At 43.6% G+C, this 20491-nt stretch overlaps 1 protein-coding gene across 1 annotated transcript in view; it reads right to left on the bottom strand.

Moving 5' to 3' along the window:
- The window catches only part of FIG4 (FIG4 phosphoinositide 5-phosphatase), a 416571-nt gene that overhangs the window by 361040 nt on the left and 35040 nt on the right, over window positions 1–20491 (bottom strand). Inside the window, 1 exon segment of the mRNA XM_030199197.1 lies at window positions 11056–11154. Within this exon segment, the coding sequence (XP_030055057.1) occupies window positions 11056–11154 (99 nt within the window).

Genomic DNA, 20491 nt, shown 5'->3' with positions numbered 1-20491 from the left:
GTTTTAGATGGTGGGCTAAAAGGCTTCATATCAATAGCAGGTTCAGTGCGGCTTACAAAGCATGGATACAAAGTATTACAGAGATAACACAATGTAGACATAGAGGCTTATTTTCAAAGCACTTAGCCTCCCAAAGTTCCATAGAAACATATGGAACTTAGCCTCCCAAAGTGCTTTGAAAATATGCCTCATAGTAACATAGTAGATGACGGCAGAAAAAGACCTGCATGGTCCATCCAGTCTGCCCAAGACAAACTCATATGTGTATACCTTACCTTGATTTGTACCTGCCTTTTTCAGGGCACAGACCGTACAAGTCTGCCCAGCAGTATTTCCCGCCTCCCAACCACCAGTCCCGCCTCCCATCACCAGCTCTGGCACAGACAGTATGAGTCTGCCCTCCACTATCCTCGCCTCCCAACCACCAACCTCTCTTCCCCCACCTGCTCCGCCATCCAATTTCGGCTAAGCTTCTGAGGATCCGTTCCTGCTGCACAGGATTCCTTTATGCATATCCCACGCATGTTTGAATTCCGTTACCGTTTTCATCTCCACCACCTCTGGCGGGAGGGCATTCCAAGCATCCACCACCCTCTCCGTGAAAAAATACTTCCTGACATCTTTTTTGAGTCTGCCCCCCTTCAATCTCATTTCATGTCATAGTAACATAGTAGATGAAGGCAGAAAAAGACCTGCATGATCCATCTAGTCTGCCCAAGATAAACTCATATCTTGAATTTGTACCTGTCTTTTTCAGGGCACAGACCGTATAAGTCTGCCCAGCAGTATTTCCCGCCTCCCAACCACCAGTCCCGTCTCCCATCACCGGCTCTGGTACAGACCGTATAAGTCTGCCCTCCCCTATCCTAGCCTCCCAACCACCAACCCCTCTTCCCCCCACCTGCTCCGCCACCCAATTTCAGCTAAGCTTCTGAGGATCCGTTCCTGCTGCACAGGATTCCTTTATGCATATCCCACGCATGTTTGAATTCCGTTACCGTTTTCATCTCCACCACCTCTGGCGGGAGGGCATTCCAAGCATCCACCACCCTCTCCGTGAAAAAATACTTCCTGACATCTTTTTTGAGTCTGCCCCCCTTCAATCTCATTTCATGTCATAGTAACATAGTAGATGACGGCAGAAAAAGACCTGCCCAGACCTAGTCTGCCCAAGATAAACTCATATCTTGAATTTGTACCTGTCTTTTTCAGGGCACAGAACGTATAAGTCTGCCCAGCAGTATTTCCCGCCTCCCAACCACCAGTCCCGTCTCCCATCACCGGCTCTGGTACAGACCGTATAAGTCTGCCCTCCCCTATCCTAGCCTCCCAACCACCAACCCCTCTTCCCCCCCACCTGGTTACACAGTACATAGCACAAAGTATGGATACAAAATATGTAACACAGTGTATGGATACAAAGAGGCATATTTTCAAAGCACTTTGGGAGGCTAAGTTCCATAGGTTTCTATGGAACTTTGGGAGGCTAAGTGCTTTGAAAATGAGCCCCAAAGTATGATAGAGATAACAAGTTGTGTAGAGAATGATAGGATGAAGAAATGGGGGCAGGATAGAGGTATGGTTAATGCTAGTGGTGTTAGTAAATTAAGTTGGGTCGCTCGGATAGGCTTGGAGTTAGATTTATTTTTCATTCTTTAGTGTTTACTATAAACATTATTCAAAACATTTAAAAGATTTAAGTATAAAATAAACAAATAACATTTGCAATATGTACAGAGGTTTTGGTTCCAGTTAGGCAAACGATCGATGTCATTCAGGAGGCTCAAGGGTCTGATATAGCTGAGCGCTACAGGAGACCTAATTGCCTGATTAATTTCTGATGCCTCCGGTTCCTTTTCTCCTCTTTTTCTTCTTTTTGACCCTTTTCACACCATAGTTTCTTTTGTTCCTATTATTTGATATTTTACTAAATTCTCCAGCAACGAATTCCAGAATTACATGTTGAGTGAAGAAATACTTTCTCTGATTCATTTTAAATGTACTACTTTGTAGTTCAATTGCGTGCCCTCTAGTCCTAGTACTTTTGGAAGGAGTAAAGGTAATCAACAGAAACAAAACAAAATAAAACATGGAAAAGAAAATAAGATGATACCTTTTTTATTGGACATAACTTAATACATTTCTTGATTAGCTTTCGAAGGTTGCCCTTCTTCGTCAGATCGGAAATAAGCAAATGTTGGTAGATGACAGTATATATATAAGTGAAACATCAAAGCATTTCAGTGACAGTCTAACAGGATGGGGGCGGATAGGAACATCAAAGCATTTCAGTGACAGTTTAACAGGATGGGGGTGGATAGGAACATCAAAGCATTTCAGTGACAGTCTAACAGGATGGGGGTGGATAGATGAGATATGCATGGAGACAGGAGGGTGACAAACAGAGCAATACAACTTTATGTTTTATAATGGGCTAGAAAACCCAGATCTTTGTTAAGTCCTGTGTGGTGGGTGTCAAAATATTTAATCATTCTGACTTCAAAGGTCTTACGTTCCTGTATTGTTTTAAAGTTCCCTTATTGGTACTCAGTCACAAAAGAGAGGGTATTATAGCATACAACAGGAAGAGAAGAAAAGAGAAGAAAAAAAAAAGCAACACTGGGCCTTCAAGAAAGAGATAATTGCCATCCTTTATTGTGAACAAGACCCGACATGGGCCGTGTTTCGGCGCACAAACACCTGCCTCAGGGGTCTGCAGTCACCCACTAACAATCCTACAGCTTTCCTTCTCTGGTGCCCCGCGACTGACCGTCCCCTAGGATACATATACACTATGCAACAAAGGCTGCTACATTGGAGAAACAAGTCAGATGCTAAAGAAGAGATTTAATTTACATAGACACCATATGAAAAATGCTATTACCAATAAAGATGTCACGCCTGTGGGGTAGCACTTTACCAAACCAGAACACTGTACCAGTGACTTCATGGTATGAATCTTAAAAGGGAACTTTAAAACAAAACAGGAACGTAAGACCTTTGAAGTCAGATTGATTAAATATTTTGACACCCACCAGACAGGACTTAACAAAGATCTGGGTTTTCTAGCCCATTATAAACCATAAAACTGTACTGCTTTGACACCCTCCTGTCTACATGCATATCTCCCTGTCTCTCACCTACCCACCCCCATCCTGTTAGACTGTCACTGAAATGCTTTGATGTTTCACTTATATATACTGTCATCTACCAACATTTGCTTATTTCCGATCTGACAAAGAAGGGCAACCTTCGAAAGCTAATGAAGAAATGTATTAAGTTATGTCCAATAAAAAAAGGTATCATCTTATTTTCTTTTCCATGTTTTATTTTATTTCTATTGATTACCTTTAAAAGTGGACTAACATGGCTACCACACCTCTCTACTCAGGAAAGAGTAAACAATCAATTCATGTCTACACGTTCCATTACACTCATTATTTTATAGACCTCTATCATATTTCCTCTCAGCCGTCTTTTCTGCAAGTTGAAGAGCCTCAGTCGCTTCAGCCTTTCCTCATAGGAAAGTCGTCTCATCACATTTATCATTTTCATCGCCCTTCTCTGTACCTTTTCTAATTCCACCATATCTTTTTTGAGAAGCAGTGACCAGAACTGCAAATCATATTCGAGGTGTGGTCGCACTATGGAGCGATACAAAGGCAGTACAACGTCCTCATTTTTGTTTTCCATTCCTTTCGTAATAATAAATAACATTCTATTTGCTTTCTTAGGCACTGCAACACCGAGCTGAGTGTTTCAACGTATAATCGATGACACCTAGATCCCTTTCTTGGTCGGTGACTCCTAATGTGGAACCTTGCATGACGTAGCTATAATTCGGATTCCTCTTTCCCACGTGCAACACTTTGCACTTGTTCACATTAAACATCATCTGCCATTTAGATGCCCAGTCTTGTAAGGTCCTCTTGTAATTTTTCACAATCTTCTTGCGATTTAACAACTTTGAATAACTGTGTCAGCAGCAAATGTAATTACCTACATAAGTACATAAGTACATAAGTACATAAGTAGTGCCATACTGGGAAAGACCAAAGGTCCATCTAGCCCAGCATCCTGTCACCGACAGTGGCCAATCCAGGTCAAGGGCACCTGGCACGCTCCCCAAACGTAAAAACATTCCAGACAAGTTATACCTAAAAATGCGGAATTTTTCCAAGTCCATTTAATAGCGGTCTATGGACTTGTCCTTTAGGAATCTATCTAACCCCTTTTTAAACTCCGTCAAGCTAACCGCCCGTACCACGTTCTCCGGCAACGAATTCCAGAGTCTAATTACACGTTGGGTGAAGAAAAATTTTCTCCGATTCGTTTTAAATTTACCACACTGTAGCTTCAACTCATGCCCTCTAGTCCTAGTATTTTTGGATAGCGTGAACAGTCGCTTCACATCCACCCGATCCATTCCACTCATTATTTTATACACTTCTATCATATCTCCCCTCAGCCGTCTCTTCTCCAAGCTGAAAAGCCCTAGCCTTCTCAGCCTCTCTTCATAGGAAAGTCGTCCCATCCCCACTATCATTTTCGTCGCCCTTCGCTGTACCTTTTCCAATTCTACTATATCTTTTTTGAGATACGGAGACCAGTACTGAACACAATACTCCAGGTGCGGTCGCACCATGGAGCGATACAACGGCATTATAACATCCGCACACCTGGACTCCATACCCTTCCTAATAACACCCAACATTCTATTCGCTTTCCTAGCCGCAGCAGCACACTGAGCAGAAGGTTTCAGCGTATCATCGACGACGACACCCAGATCCCTTTCTTGATCCGTAACTCCTAACGCGGAACCTTGCAAGACGTAGCTATAATTCGGGTTCCTCTTACCCACATGCATCACTTTGCACTTGTCAACATTGAACTTCATCTGCCACTTGCACGCCCATTCTCCCAGTCTCGCAAGGTCCTCCTGTAATCGTTCACATTCCTCCTGCGACTTGACGACCCTGAATAATTTTGTGTCATCGGCGAATTTAATTACCTCACTAGTTATTCCCATCTCTAGGTCATTTATAAATACATTAAAAAGCAACGGACCCAGCACAGACCCCTGCGGGACCCCACTAACTACCCTCCTCCACTGAGAATACTGGCCACGCAATCCTACTCTCTGCTTCCTATCTTTCAACCAGTTCTTAATCCATAATAATACCCTACCTCCGATTCCATGACTCTGCAATTTCTTCAGGAGTCTTTCGTGCGGCACTTTGTCAAACGCCTTCACTAGTAATTACCTCCCATCTCTAGATTATTTGTAACTATGATAAAAAGCAATGGTCCCAGCACAGATCCCTGGAGAACCCCATTATCTACCCTTCTCCATTGAGAATACTGACCATTTAACCCTACTCTCTATTTTCTATCTTTAAGCACAACTTCATATCCCATGACTCTCCACTGGAGTCTTTCATGAGGTACTTTGTCAAATGCCTTTTGAAAATCCAGATACACAATATCAACCAGCTCACTCTTATCCACATGTTTGTTCAACCCTTCAAAGAAATGTAATACATTGGTTAGGCAAGATTTACCTTCACTAAATCCATGTTGGCTTAGTCTCATTAATCTATGCTTTTGAATATGCTCTGTAATTTTGTTCTTTATAATAGTCTCTACCATTTTGCCTGGCACCGACGTCAGGCTCACTGGTCTATAATTTCCTGGATCACCTCTGGAACCTTTTTTAAAAATCAGCGTTACATTGGCCACCCTCAAATCTTCTGGCACCATGATTGATTTTAAAGATAAATTACATATTACTAACAATAGTTCTGCAAGTTCATTTTTCAGTTGTATCAGTACTCTGGGATGAATACCATCCACTGTAGGCAATTTGCTACTCTTCAATTTGTCAAATTGTGCCATTACATTTTCCAGGTTTATAGAGATTTCATTCAGTTTCTCTGACTCATCAGCTTTGAATACCATTTCTGGCACTAGTATCTTTCCCAAATCTTCCTCAGTGAAGACCGAAGCAAAGAATTCATTTAATCTCTCCACTATGGCTTTGTTCCCTGATCGTCCCTTTTACCCCTCGGTCATCTAGCGGGGTCCAACTGATTCTTTTGCCGGCTTCTTGCATTTAATACACCAAAAAATTTTTTTACTGTGTTTTTGCCTCCAACACAATCTTTTTTGAAAGTCCCTCTTTGCCTTTCTTATCGGCACTTTGCATTTGACTTGACATTCCTTATGCTGTTTCTTATTATTTTCAGTCGGTTCTTTCTTCCATTTTCTGAAGGATTTTCTCTTAGCTCTAATAGCTTCCTTCACCTCACTTTTTAACTATGCCGGCTGTCGTTTTGCCCTTCCTTCCTCCTTTTTTAATACACAGAATATATTTGGTCTGGGCTTCCAGGATGGTATTTTTGAACAGCATCCATGCCTGAGGTAAATTTTTGAGCTTTGTTGCTGCTCCTCTAAGTTTTTTTTCACCATTCTTCTCATTTTATCATAGTCTCCTTTTTGGAAGTTAAATGCTAACGTATTGGATTTCCTGTGTGTACTTACTCCAATCATATTATGACCACTGTTATCAAGTGACCCCAGCACCATTACCACCTGCTGCAGATCATTCCCTCCACTAAGGACTAGGTCTAGAATTTTTCCTTCTCTTGTCGGCTGCTGTACCAGCTGCTCCATAAAGCTGTCCTTGATTTCATCAAGGAATTTTACCTCCCTAGCATGTCCCGATGTTACAGTGGTGGAAATAAGTATTTGATCCCTTGCTGATTTTGTAAGTTTGCCCACTGACAAAGACATGAGCAGCCCATAATTGAAGGGTAGGTTATTGGTAACAGTGAGAGATAGCACATCACAAATTAAATCTGGAAAATCACATTGTGGAAAGTATATGAATTTATTTGCATTCTGCAGAGGGAAATAAGTATTTGATCCCCCACCAACCAGTAAGAGATCTGGCCCCTACAGACCAGGTAGATGCTCCAAATCAACTCGTTACCTGCATGACAGACAGCTGTCGGCAATGGTCACCTGTATGAAAGACACCTGTCCACAGACTCAGTGAATCAGTCAGACTCTAACCTCTACAAAATGGCCAAGAGCAAGGAGCTGTCTAAGGATGTCAGGGACAAGATCATACACCTGCACAAGGCTGGAATGGGCTACAAAACCATCAGTAAGACGCTGGGCGAGAAGGAGACAACTGTTGGTGCCATAGTAAGAAAATGGAAGAAGTACAAAATGACTGTCAATCGACAAAGATCTGGGGCTCCACGCAAAATCTCACCTCGTGGGGTATCCTTGATCATGAGGAAGGTTAGAAATCAGCCTACAACTACAAGGGGGGAACTTGTCAATGATCTCAAGGCAGCTGGGACCACTGTCACCACGAAAACCATTGGTAACACATTACGACATAACGGATTGCAATCCTGCAGTGCCCGCAAGGTCCCCCTGCTCCGGAAGGCACATGTGACGGCCCGTCTGAAGTTTGCCAGTGAACACCTGGATGATGCCGAGAGTGATTGGGAGAAGGTGCTGTGGTCAGATGAGACAAAAATTGAGCGCTTTGGCATGAACTCAACTCGCCGTGTTTGGAGGAAGAGAAATGCTGCCTATGACCCAAAGAACACCATCCCCACTGTCAAGCATGGAGGTGGAAATGTTATGTTTTGGGGGTGTTTCTCTGCTAAGGGCACAGGACTACTTCACCGCATCAATGGGAGAATGGATGGGGCCATGTACCGTACAATTCTGAGTGACAACCTCCTTCCCTCCGCCAGGGCCTTAAAAATGGGTCGTGGCTGGGTCTTCCAGCACGACAATGACCCAAAACATACAGCCAAGGCAACAAAGGAGTGGCTCAGGAAGAAGCACATTAGGGTCATGGAGTGGCCTAGCCAGTCACCAGACCTTAATCCCATTGAAAACTTATGGAGGGAGCTGAAGCTGCGAGTTGCCAAGCGACAGCCCAGAACTCTTAATGATTTAGAGATGATCTGCAAAGAGGAGTGGACCAAAATTCCTCCTGACATGTGTGCAAACCTCATCATCAACTACAGAAGACGTCTGACCGCTGTGCTTGCCAACAAGGGTTTTGCCACCAAGTATTAGGTCTTGTTTGCCAGAGGGATTAAATACTTATTTCCCTCTGCAGAATGCAAATAAATTCATATACTTTCCACAATGTGATTTTCCGGATTTAATTTGTGATGTGCTATCTCTCACTGTTACCAATAACCTACCCTTCAATTATGGGCTGCTCATGTCTTTGTCAGTGGGCAAACTTACAAAATCAGCAAGGGATCAAATACTTATTTCCACCACTGTACATTTACCCAGTCAATATTGGGGTAATTGAAATCACCCATTATTATTCTGTTGCCCAGTTTGTTACCCTCCCTAATTTCCAATTAGATTTCTACATCTGTCTGTTCATCCTGGCCAGGCGGATGGTAGTACACTCCTATCACTATCCTTTTCCTCTTCACACATGGAATTTCAATTCATAGGGATTCCAAGAAGTGTTTTGTTTCCTGCAGAATTTTCAAGGCCCTCCTTAACAAACAATGCTACCTCTCCACCAATTCGATGCATCCTATCATTACGATATAATTTGTACCCTGGTATGACAGTGTCCCACTGGTTATCCTCCTTCCACCAGGTCTCAGAGATGCCTATTATATCTAATTTTTCATTTAATGCAATATATTCTCCCATCTTATTTCTTAAGCTTCTGGAATTCACATATAGACATTTCAAACTATGTTTGTTGTCCTGTTTACATCTTGCTCAACAGTTGACAGTGTTAATTTGCAATCTTTTGTCTGCTTTTTATTTTAAAACATCTGCAGGCATATTTTCAAAGCACTTAGCCTTCCAAAATTCCATAGGCTTCTATGGAACTTTGGAAGGCTAAGTGCTTTGAAAACATGCCTCCCAGCTGGTCTACTATGGTCTCTATTGCAACCTCGCTATCGGATACCCTATCATCCCTGTTTTGGTGATATCTTTGAAAGATGCCTTGCTCCAAACCATGCGCTTTTGAATGACTGTCAGCCTTCCCCCAGGTTCTAGTTTAAAACTGCACTATCTCCTATTTAAATGCCGATACCAGCAGCCTGGTCCCACCCCGTAAAGCTGGCATCACTCAGCCAGGACACCTCAAAGCTACTGTGAACTAAGAAACCCAGAACAGGAGTTACAATCAGATGAAACCAGGAGCTTTGAAGAGACCATCCAAAGAGAATACTGACTGGCAAAGGAGCATTCCATCCTATAAGACAGAGTTTATTTATTTATTTATAAGACAGAGTTTAGTTTATTTATTTTTATTTATTTCACATGCTTCATATACCACATGCAGCCTAACATAGGCTTCAATGTGGTTTACAAAAAAAACAAACAAAAAAAACCCTACAAAATGTTAGAAACAAAGAGGAAGGAAAGGGGCTCAGTGCTTTCTATATCCACCTGCTGGTAGATGGTCAGAACTCACAAGTCTCTGGATTCATCTGCTGCAGACGCTAAGGAATGCACTAACCATTAGGCCAGTGATGGCGAACCTTTCAGAGACCGAGTGCCCAAACAGCAACCCAAAATCTAATTATTTATCGCAAAGTGCCAACAGGGCAATTTAACCTGAATAACAGGTGCCGGTACTCATTATGGGCGGGGTTACCACATATGACTCCACCCCTATGATAGCCACACCCCTTACACCAGCCATAGCGCATATAAACAGACATCATTACAAATATTATACTAGTACAGGAGAAAAAAAATAACATGACTTTTTTTTCATTATAAATCATTTCTGTAAGCTGTTACAGCTCAAGTATACCCAGTGCAAAATAAGACAGCAGATGTAAATTCTCCAATTTGACATATTCCAAACACTAAAATGAAAATAAAATGATTTTTTTCTACCTTTGTTGTCTGGTGATTTTGTTTTTCTATCCATATTGGTCCTAGTCGCTGATTCTGCTGCTCTCTATCTGTTCTCTTAACTCCTTTTCCAGGGCTTCCTTTCCATTTATTTCTTTACTTTCCTACTTTCTTCTTCATTTCTTGCCCTCCATCCATGTCCAGCAACCCTCCTCTCCCCTCCAGCCACCCATGTCCAGCCACCCTCTTCTCCCCCCTGCCCTCCCAGCACCAGGCAGGCCTCCCTCACTCCCACCCAGCATCAGGCCTCTCACCCACCACCAAGCATCAGGCCTCCCACCCACCCAGCACCAGGCCTCCCTCCATCCCTCCCACCAAGCATCAGCCCTCCCTCCCTCCCACCCCCAAGCATCAGGCCTCCCCACTCTCGCACCCAGCATCAGGCCTCCCTGCCTCTCTCCCACCCAGCATCCGGCATCAGGCCTCCCTCCCACCCTCGCACCCGGCATCAGGCCTGCCTCCCTCCCTCCCACCCAGCACCAGGTCTCCCACCCACCAAGCCGTTAAGGCGGCGTCAGAAGCAGCAGTGAAAAGTGTGTTGTTTGCTCGGTGCGCCTTCGGCCTTCCCTTCTGTCTCTCAAGCTCTGGTCCCGCCCTCATTTCCTGTTTCCGCAAGGGCGGGACCAGAGCTTGAGAGACAGATGGGAAGGCCGAAGACGCGCCGAGCAAACAACACACTTTTCACTGCCGCTTCTGACGCCGCCTTAACCCCGACCAGGTATGCCTTTTAAATTTCGGAGGAGGGGGGGCCCTGGTGCTTGGAGGGCGGGTGGGCGGCCTGGTGCTCGGTGGGAGGGAGGATGGCCGGGCGGACCAGCAACAGCGCGCATGCCCTCTCTGGCATGCGTGCCATAGGTTCGCCATCACTGCATTAGGCTATTCCTCCACCTGCGAGCCAGCTAGTTTCTAACACAGTCACCACTCAGCATGTCTATTCACAGCTGCTAATTAAGTTCTGCGGACACGTAAACGCACTGGCTGAGCTGCCTGAAAATTGGGCCCACTGCACATAACGGAATGTGTGAATAAAATCTTAAATAATAAATAGCAGCAGATGCAAAACAAGACCACATTCAGTGCATCTTTTACAGAGCACCTTCATGAATCCACACCCACCTTATCATCGATAATAACCAAGTCCTTGGGTTCAGTGCGATCAATCTTCAGTACACGATATCTGGTCTCAGCATGATTGTTTCCAACTAGAAAATACCTCTGAGACAAAAAAAAAAGCAAGAAAGAAAATAATTGAAACTAAATGAATGGGGCTCTTTAGTTTCTTGTACTTACACAAACAGTTTAACACTCACTCTACATGCAACTCTCCCTCTAAGCAGCTTCTATGCTGCATGAAATTCCTCCATCAGCATTTCTGCTAGTGGAAGCTGGTGCTGAATTTCCACGAGTCTCCCACTGCTCCTGCTTGGTGGGGGGGTAATCACAAGGGACAGGCAGGTCTGGAACTGATATTGCACCACCACTTCCCACCAGCAGGAATGCTGGCAAAGGATTACCACACAGCATAATGCTAGCTTAAAGAGAAAGCTGGTAAATCACTGGACTAACAAGAAATATTTTTTAAAATTAGCATATAAATTATACAGAAAAGAAATTAGGAAATATGACAAAATTGCATCATACACATTAGCTTCCAAATCAACCATGATTTTGTAGAAAGTACATAATCAAAAAATAAAAAAATCACATACCCCTAGATATTCAGCCACTGGCGTTAAACCCCGATATACAATGCCTGGTATTGAAGATCCAGGGGTTTTGGAGGACGCTAAACACTTAACTGGTTAAGCTGATATTCAGCACCTGACGGGTTAAGTTATAACGGTTAATGATAGGAGTATTTATGTGGTCCGATTTAACCTTATCCGGTTTGGCACAGAATATCCGCACCTACAAGTCGAGCAACACAGCCAGTTTAAAGATAAGCAATAACCGCGAATATTCAGCGGGAAACAACTGGTTATCTTCCACTCAGTAGCAAAATGTTATTTAACCAGTCAGCAGCCATTTCTGACTGGTTAAATAGCGCTGGATATCAGGGGGGCCCAGCAAGGGGGCATGGGGTATGAGGGAGAGGGTCCAGCCCAGGGGGAGGGAGAGATGGAGAGGGCACAGCCCAGGGGGGGCGGGGGAGAAGGCCCAGCCCTACCCAGCACACGGGGGATAGGGGGCCCAACCCAGGGAGGGGAGGGGGCCTAACCCAGGGGGTTAGGTGGGGAGGGGGTGGGGTCCAGGGCAGCCCAACCATGTGGGAGGTAGAGGGACCAGCTCAACAATGTGGGGGTAGAGAGACCAGCCCAGCCCTGGGGGAGTAGGGGGGTATGACCAGACCAGACCAGCCTTGGGAGGGGTAGTGGGACCAGACCAGCCCTGGGGGGGGGGGGGGTATGGGGATCAGTCCAGCCCTGGAGGGAGAAGGGGGACTAGCCCAGCCCTGGGGAGGTAATTGAGACCAGCCCGGTACTGGGGGTAGTGGGCCCAGCCCGGCCCTAGGGAGGGGGGTCGGCCTGTCCCAGGAGGTAGGGGGTGGGGCCCGGCCCAGGAGGGGGATAGGGGGCACATTCCGGCCCTGGACGGGGGGGGGTAGAGAGCCTAGCCCAGCCCTGGAAGAGGGGGTAGGGAGCCTGGCCCGGCCCTAGACGGGGGTGTAGGGAGCCTGGCCTGGTCCAGCCCTGGAAGGGGGGGGTAGGGAGCCTTGCCCAGCCTGGCCCTGGAAGGGGGAGAGGTAGGGAGCCTAGCCTGGCCCAGTACAGCCCTGGAGGGGGGTAGGGGGCCCAGCCCAGCCCTGGAGGGGAGATAAGGGGCCTGGCCAGCCCTGGAGGGTGGTTGGGGGCCTGTCCCAGCCTAGCCCAGGAGGCAGGTAGGGACCCAGTCCAGCCCAGCCCAACACTGGAGGGAATAAGGGGCCTGGCCCAGCTCTGGAAGGGGAGTAGGGGGCCCAGCCCAGCCCTGGAAGGGGGTAGGGGGACAGCCCAGCCCAGGGGAGGTGCGGGACCCAGCCCAGGGGGGATGGGGGACCCAGCCAGGGTGGGTGGGTGGGGGACCCAGCCCAGCCCAGTACAGCCCAGCCCAGAGGGCCCACGCTGCAAACTGAAATTTGACACTCTCGGTGGACAATTTGGAGAAATTTCATGCCAATTAAGAGTGTAACACTCTTCCTCTGGACTATGTGTAGAACCCTCAAGTCAGAGATTACAAGGGGCCATTCTTGTATAAAATAAAGAAAAACTGAACAGGATAAAAATAACTAAGAAATAATAAAGGAAGTAAAAATAATGAAGAAATTTAAGAAAAACGAAGAAATAATGTCTTGTGTACTGCTGGGAAGGCACCATGAAGGTAGGAAAAAGAAGCACAGAGGAGAGATAAGATGGCTGAACTGTCCCAGGGATAAAAGAAGACTACTGGTCCGATGCACTCGTGTTGAGCACAAAAGCAGCTACGCATGTACAGTACGGCACCATCAAGGGCTTCAAGACTTTTCCTTGAACACTGGGTAGTGTCCATGTTGGAGCTTCATTGGATGACATCTATATGTGAGATACAAAGCTCTGCTTGTCCTCAGAGAATGTATTTGTTAATCTGGTTTTCCTTTTCTGTTTTTCCCTTTTTCTCTCCAGCGCTGGATAGCATTTGTCTCTTTTAGTTAAATAACCATCTGCTGTTATTATTGTTGTTAATGTTTATATTTTTATCCCTGATGCAGGCTTCATGCCAAAACATGGCTATGTTGGCTTTTGTTAACTTGTGCTAGATTTTTAATCGACTGTGTTTTAAATGATTATGGAGGAAGTTATAAAGCTGTGTTAGGGCTCTAAGTCAGCCACTGATTGCGTGTTGAAGGTACTAACATGACTTAAATTACTACAGAAAAAAACACACTGCCTTATCCTCACATCCCAATACAACACAAATATACCCACAAATTTAGTCACCTCAGATTGCGCCCTCCCCATCTCAGATAGCCTGAAAATCCTGAGCGTCACAATCGACCGAAACCTTACACTCGAGGCCCAAGTTAACTCCACAATCAAGAAAATGTTCCACTCAATGTGGAAACTTAAACGCGTGAAACCATTCTTCCCGAGGGCAACACTTCGCAACTTGGTTCAATCAATGGTGCTAAGTCATGCTGACTATTGCAATGGACTTTATGCGGGATGCAAAGAACAACTCATAAAGAAACTACAGTCTGCTCAAAACACAGCAGCCAGGCTCATATTCACCACCCCAGCTGCAAAGGACTCAAGTATAAATCAATCCACGGAACCAGCTTCTCCTATATAAGCACGCAACTATGGAACGCATTACCAAAAGCCATAAAGACAACGCATGACCACCTCAACTTCCGGAAATCACTAAAGACCGATCTGTTCAAGAAGGCATACCTTACTGATCCAACTTAAGTGCCTGGACTCAGCAACTCAACGAAACCAACAAACATTATATAACTCTTCTTCTCTCGATTCTATTATGTGTAACACATATATCTCATTCCCTACCACATCACTCTGTTTTTGTTTCATCACCGGGAGGCGGCTTACGCCTCACGGTAATATGTAAGCCACATTGAGCCTGCAAATAGGTAGGAAAATGTGGGGTACAAATGCAACAAACAAATAAATAAATAAAGGCATTGCAGGCTACATAGAAATGAAATGCAAAATATGCAAATGTGCAGGTCATTACTACGTGAATACTATAATGCCTCATGCAATGAACACTGTGGTCCAGTGCCCCCAAGGGGATAAAATAACCCCAGCTTTATGCTGGGTTTATTTTTCCAGCTGTAATGCAACTTGCAAAGTCGCAGCCTGATGCTTCCTGGATGAATTTATGTTTCAATAATTTTTTATTGATGACAAACCAGTTCATATGCATAAATCAAGGATTCTCATTAGCAGAACATACCATACAAAATTACCTTAACTAGACATAACCGTCATCAACCTATTAATTTTAACTGTTACCCCACTCCCTCCCCCTCTGACTCCCCTACTCCTCCCAATCCCCCTTATCTATTTTACAAAAGAGAAAACTTCAAAATATTAAGGGGTATCTCCTCATCAAATCCTTAACCCCTCCCCCCTCCCTCCCCCTACCCTCCCGGACTTGTACTCTGAGAGCCCGGAAGAATCCCCCCACCCCTTGGAGTTGACTATGCATTAAATTTTGTGTTTAAGTGTGTTCATACCTTTTCTCATATACTCCCGTCCATATCCGATTAAGGAGCAGACTGCGCCCTCTGGGGTCCTGGATGAATTTAAAGGGGTTGGCAACCTTTACAAATAATGGTAACCGAGCACTACCCTCCTTCCTAACCACAAAACTCATCATGCAGCCATCCCCCTGCCAAAACAAAACCCTTTCCCCATAATTCCACCAAACCTAAGACAACTCCCAAGCTGGAAGCACCCACCTGGGAAACCCTCCACCAGGATATAACCCCCCTCCCCATGGAGAGCAGCCCCAAATTATGTCCCTCCAGTCCCCCGATGGCCCCTCTGGACATACCTCAAATCCTTGAGGGTCTAGAGTGTGCTCCAGGAAGGAGCAATCCTCACTCACTCCTGCCCTCGCCAATACCAGGATTCAAAATGATTCGAGGTATAATTAGGGGGAACATCAGGGAGCATAGGGTTACATTCTAGTAGGGGGTTTAACCACTTGAGGACACCTTCTGCGTGGTGGGACTTAGGTTTGGGGGAATTATTGAGAGGGTCTTGGTTTTTGGGCTGCATAGCTACATGAGGACCTTTGTGGTTTTGGGGACGGGCACTCAGTTATTGATATTTGTGATTCAGAAGTGTATTTGGCCAGCAGATGGCACGTGTTTATGCTTAAAGGTGTTACAGAGGACTGACTTGTCTTTCTTTATTTGGTACACAGATAATAAGAATTGTCTGTAGTGATGTAACCTGTTTTTATTTGAAACTTGACTGTTCTGGGCTCTGATTGGCTTGGGGGTTTGAAAATTACCCAGCAGATGCTGACTGTTGCTTCAGTCATAGCCAGGAAGGAAAGAGAGACAGATCTCTTTGCTGAGGCTCTGTGAACAGGTACTGTTTAGACACTATATAGCTGTTTAGTTAGTGTTATAATTGATCCATTTTTCAGTTAACTGTTATTGTATGCTAATTGCACATTTTTTTGTTCATTGTTCCAGTGTGAGAATAAATACTATTATTTGTTCGTTCTGCCTGTCTGGACTGATAAAGAATCCTGGAGGTTTGCGTGTTGGGTCTGCGAGTGCTTTCTGGGAACTGTGAGACCACTGGGAGTGTGGCTCCAGTAACCTAGAAATCACTTGGGATAACTGGACAGCAGGAGTGTCGCCCAGAGGCAGTTGTGACCCAGTCAGTGGGAGACGGGTGCTAGTGTAGAGCACGTGGCAGGTGCAGGCTGACCTGAGCTGTGCTGGGGATAGACTCTCTAAGTGGCCGCGGGGTAACCCCAGGAGGGTGGCTAGGTATTTTGTGACAGTAGGGTTACATTCTAGTAGGGGGTTTCACCACTTGGGGGCACCTTCTGCTTGGTGGGCCTTAGGTTTGGGGGCATTGAGTAGGTCTTAGTTTTTTGGGAGGTATAGCTACATGAGGAACTTTGTGGTTTTGGGGGTGGGCATTCAGTTATCGATATTTGTGATTCAGCCCGGGAGCTTAAGGCTGCAGCTTCGTGGTTTGATCATCGCCGGACTGCTGGAAACTTGCTTGCGAGGTACTTTGCAAGAAGCGTTGTTCATTTACTACGGCGGTCAGCAACCTGCAGTACTAAGATATCACAGGTTGGTGACTACTGGAGTCAATCAAGGTGCGGTAAAAACCCACCTTTTACCCCATCTTCACAACCCCCATGTCTTTTACATGTTGATTTAAATGCTCACCCACTATCAATTCATGTTTTATTAAAGGCTGTATAAATGTCTAGTATAATAACGCTTTTTGTTTAATCATACTCTGAAACCTGTATCTCTCTAGTCATAAGTAAATCATATTGGATTGGAAGTGGATTGATAGATAAACATAACATAATGATATCAGGACAAGGTATAATATTCATTCATGAGGATGTAATTAAGATGAACAAATAGGAGGGTTCCATAATAGTTGTAAATGGAATAATTTGGGAGTCAAATCGTTATGGGGAATCTTTGTTGTACGCCTTTATGAATAAGTAAGTCTTTAATAATTTTTGGAAGGTTGTCAAATCGTGTGTTGTTTTTATGGCAGTTGGTAATTCATTCCATAGTTATGTGCAGGTGTATGAGAAACTGGATGTATGTACAGATTTGTATTTAAGTCCTCTGCAATTGGGATAATGAAGGTTTAAGCAGGTGCGTGATGAGCTTTTGTTATTTCTCTCTGGTAAGTCAATTAGGTCTGACATTTAAGATGGGGCATCTCCATAAATGATCTTATGAACCAAGGTACATATCTTGAATGCAATACGATCTTTCAGTGGGAGCCAATGCAGCCTCTCTCTAAGGGGTCTGGCGCTTTCATATTTCGCTTTGCCGAATATCAATCTGGCTGCGGTGTTCTGGGCTGTCTGGAGGTTCTTGATAGTTTGTACCTTGCATCCCGCGTATAAGGAATTACAATAGTCCAAATGGCTCAGAACCAATGATTGCACCAATACGCGAAATGTCTCTCTTGGGAAGAAAGGTCTTGCTCTTCTGAGCCTCCACATTGCATAGAACATTTTCTTTATGACATTTTTTACATGGCAATCTAGATTAAGATTGCGATCAATTGTTACGCCTAGGAGCTTCAGGGTGTCCGCAATAGGGAGAGTGTGGTTTGGTGTGTTTATGTTGGGATTGTTGATTTTATTATACTGCGATGATAATATTAGGCACTGTGTCTTTTCTGTATTCAGCTTTAGTTGGAAAGTGTCTGCCCATGAGTTCATAATTTGGAAGCTGTGATTTATTTTGTCTGCAATTTCTGATGTCATTTTTGAATGAAATATATATCGTCACATTATCGGCATAAATATATGGATTTAGGTCTTGGTTGGATAATGCTTTGGCCAAAGGTAACATCATTAGGTTACAGAGAATCGGTGACAGCGGCGATCCCTGAGGCACACCACATTCCGGTCTCCATGGTGATGATATGATCGATTTAGATATTACCCGGTATGTTCTTGTTGTTAGAAAACTATGAAACCAATTCAATACATTTCTTCCTATTCTAAAGTATTCTAGAATGTTTAATAGAATATCGTGGTTGACCATGTCAAACGCGCTGGACATGTCGAATTGTAACAGAAGGACATTATTACCAGCTGCAATAATATGTTTGAATTTGATCATGAGTGCTTTTAGAACTGTTTCGGTGCTGTGATTAGCACGGAATCCAGACTGGGATGTGGTAGTACTGAGAATGTGTTCAAGTAGTCTGTAAGTTGTTTAGTTACCAGACTTTCCATTAACTTGACTACTAGAGGTATGGATGCCACTGGAAGATAATTAGTTATATCATTTAGCTTTTTCTTCTGGTCTTTGGGAATTGGTGTCAGTAAGATATTGCCTTTATCTGTGGGAAAGAAACCATGTTGAAGCATGTGATTTAAGTATGAGGTGAGATCTGTTATGAAACGCTGAGAGGCAGATTTTATTAAGTAGCTGGGGCATGCATCCAGTTTACAGTGGGATTTGGAGAATTTGTTGATCATTTGGGCGACAGTATCTTCCGTTAATAAATGGAAATTTGTCCATATTCGATCTGCTGGATATTCATTGGCTGTCGGATCTAAATAGTCGATGAATTTTACATAGTCGGGGGAGTTAGTTGGTAAGGTGGATCTTAATTTGATGATTTTCTCATTAAAGTAAGTAACTAGATCATCTGCTGAAGGGGTATCCATGTTAGATAAGGTGGTGTAATATCTAAAAGATTATGTACAAATTGAAATAATTTATGTAGGTCTTTATTGTTTTGCCCTATTTTGGAGTTGTAATATGACCTTTTAGATTGTCTAATAGAATATTTATATTTTCTTAACAATAATTTCCATGCTGTGAAAGTTTGATCATCTTTCTTTTTATTCCATGCACGTTCAAGTCTTCTTGTTTGGGTTTTTAATTTTTTCAGGTCATCGTTAAACCAAAGAAGTGATTTGTTTCTTCGTGAAGATCTTATTTGTATTGGTGCTATTGAATCAAGTATATTCTTGCATCTCATGTCCCAGTTAAGAAGATATTGATAGGACTCTATTTGTGTTGGCCAATCATTGTTGTAGAATTGATGCCAGAATAATGCCGGATCGATGTGACCTCTGGTGGTGAAAGTTTTTCGTTCTTGTTTATTTTCCATTGCATGGATATCTTTCATTTGAAATGGTCTGACCAAGGTACTTGTGTCCAACTTAAATCTGATATAGTAAGTATTTGATCAGGAGAGAGTTTGTGTGTGAAGAGGTCAAGCGCATGTCCCTTGATATGGGTCGATTGAGTATTTATCTTATTGAAATCCCAAAGTTGGAAAAAATCTTTGCATTCTTGTATGTTCTTTGCCTTCTGGTCTTCTAGATGCAAGTTTATATCTCCCAGTACGAGCAGATTAGAGTTAGATAAGCAAGTATTCGAGATGAAGTCCATAAGATTTTGTTGACAATCTTGCCAGTTTCCTGGAGGCCTATAGAACATAATAATATTTAGATGGTCGAGTAGTGTGGGATGATTGATATTAAGTGAGGCAATTTCAAGTTGTGGAGTCATGGATACTGCTTTAATTGTTACTATGAAGTGGGATTTTTATATCAGTGCAATGCCTCCTTCTCTCTTTCCATTTCTAGGCCAGTGGGTTATTTTGTAACCTGGAGGGCAAAGATCTATTAATATTGGGTCATTTTGGAAGTGAATCCAGGTCTCATTAATGACTAATAAATCCAATTTATCATCAATGATCCAATCTGTTAATATAGTTATCTTGTTAACAGCAGATCAGGCATTTATGTATCCGATATGGAGTTTTTGGAAGGGATCAGATAAGTTGGGGATTATGTTGATTTTTCTTAGTTGCCTCTTAATTTGTTGTGGAGGTTTATTATGATCATTGATTCCTTTGGTTTGGTCTTTTTCAGATGAGGTGATGATACCATTATTTTGGTTATTAATGTTGTTATGGCGATGTGTATTGTGCTTGGGTGGTCGGTAAGGCATGTAAATTCTAGGAATGCTATTGGTTTCTGGTAGGGGGGTGGAAAGCAAGTGGTGAATTAGAGTGAGTGAGTAGATGATGAAGAATAGATTTGTAATATTCATCTTGATAATTATTTCTTGTGAATATTGGGAACACTAGAATTCAACAGTGATGGTGAAAAAAATTAATTGTTCAGATGTGCCCTGCGTTTGTCTTCAATTGCAGGTTATACAGTGTTTAATAGTAGCAGATATTTATCTTGTTAAGGGTGAGTTATAGTGATACTATTGAGCACTTAATAGTATTATGAAGTGTAGTGAATTAACTAATTTGAGTTGCATCAATTGAGTACAATTGTCTGCAATTAAAGCTAGTAACGAATGTGG

Source organism: Microcaecilia unicolor, chromosome 3, assembly GCF_901765095.1.
Source record: "Microcaecilia unicolor chromosome 3, aMicUni1.1, whole genome shotgun sequence".
NCBI classification, from domain to species: Eukaryota; Metazoa; Chordata; class Amphibia; order Gymnophiona; family Siphonopidae; genus Microcaecilia; species Microcaecilia unicolor.
Note: the sequence above shows the minus strand (reverse complement) of the source record. Positions and strands in the feature narration are given on the sequence as shown.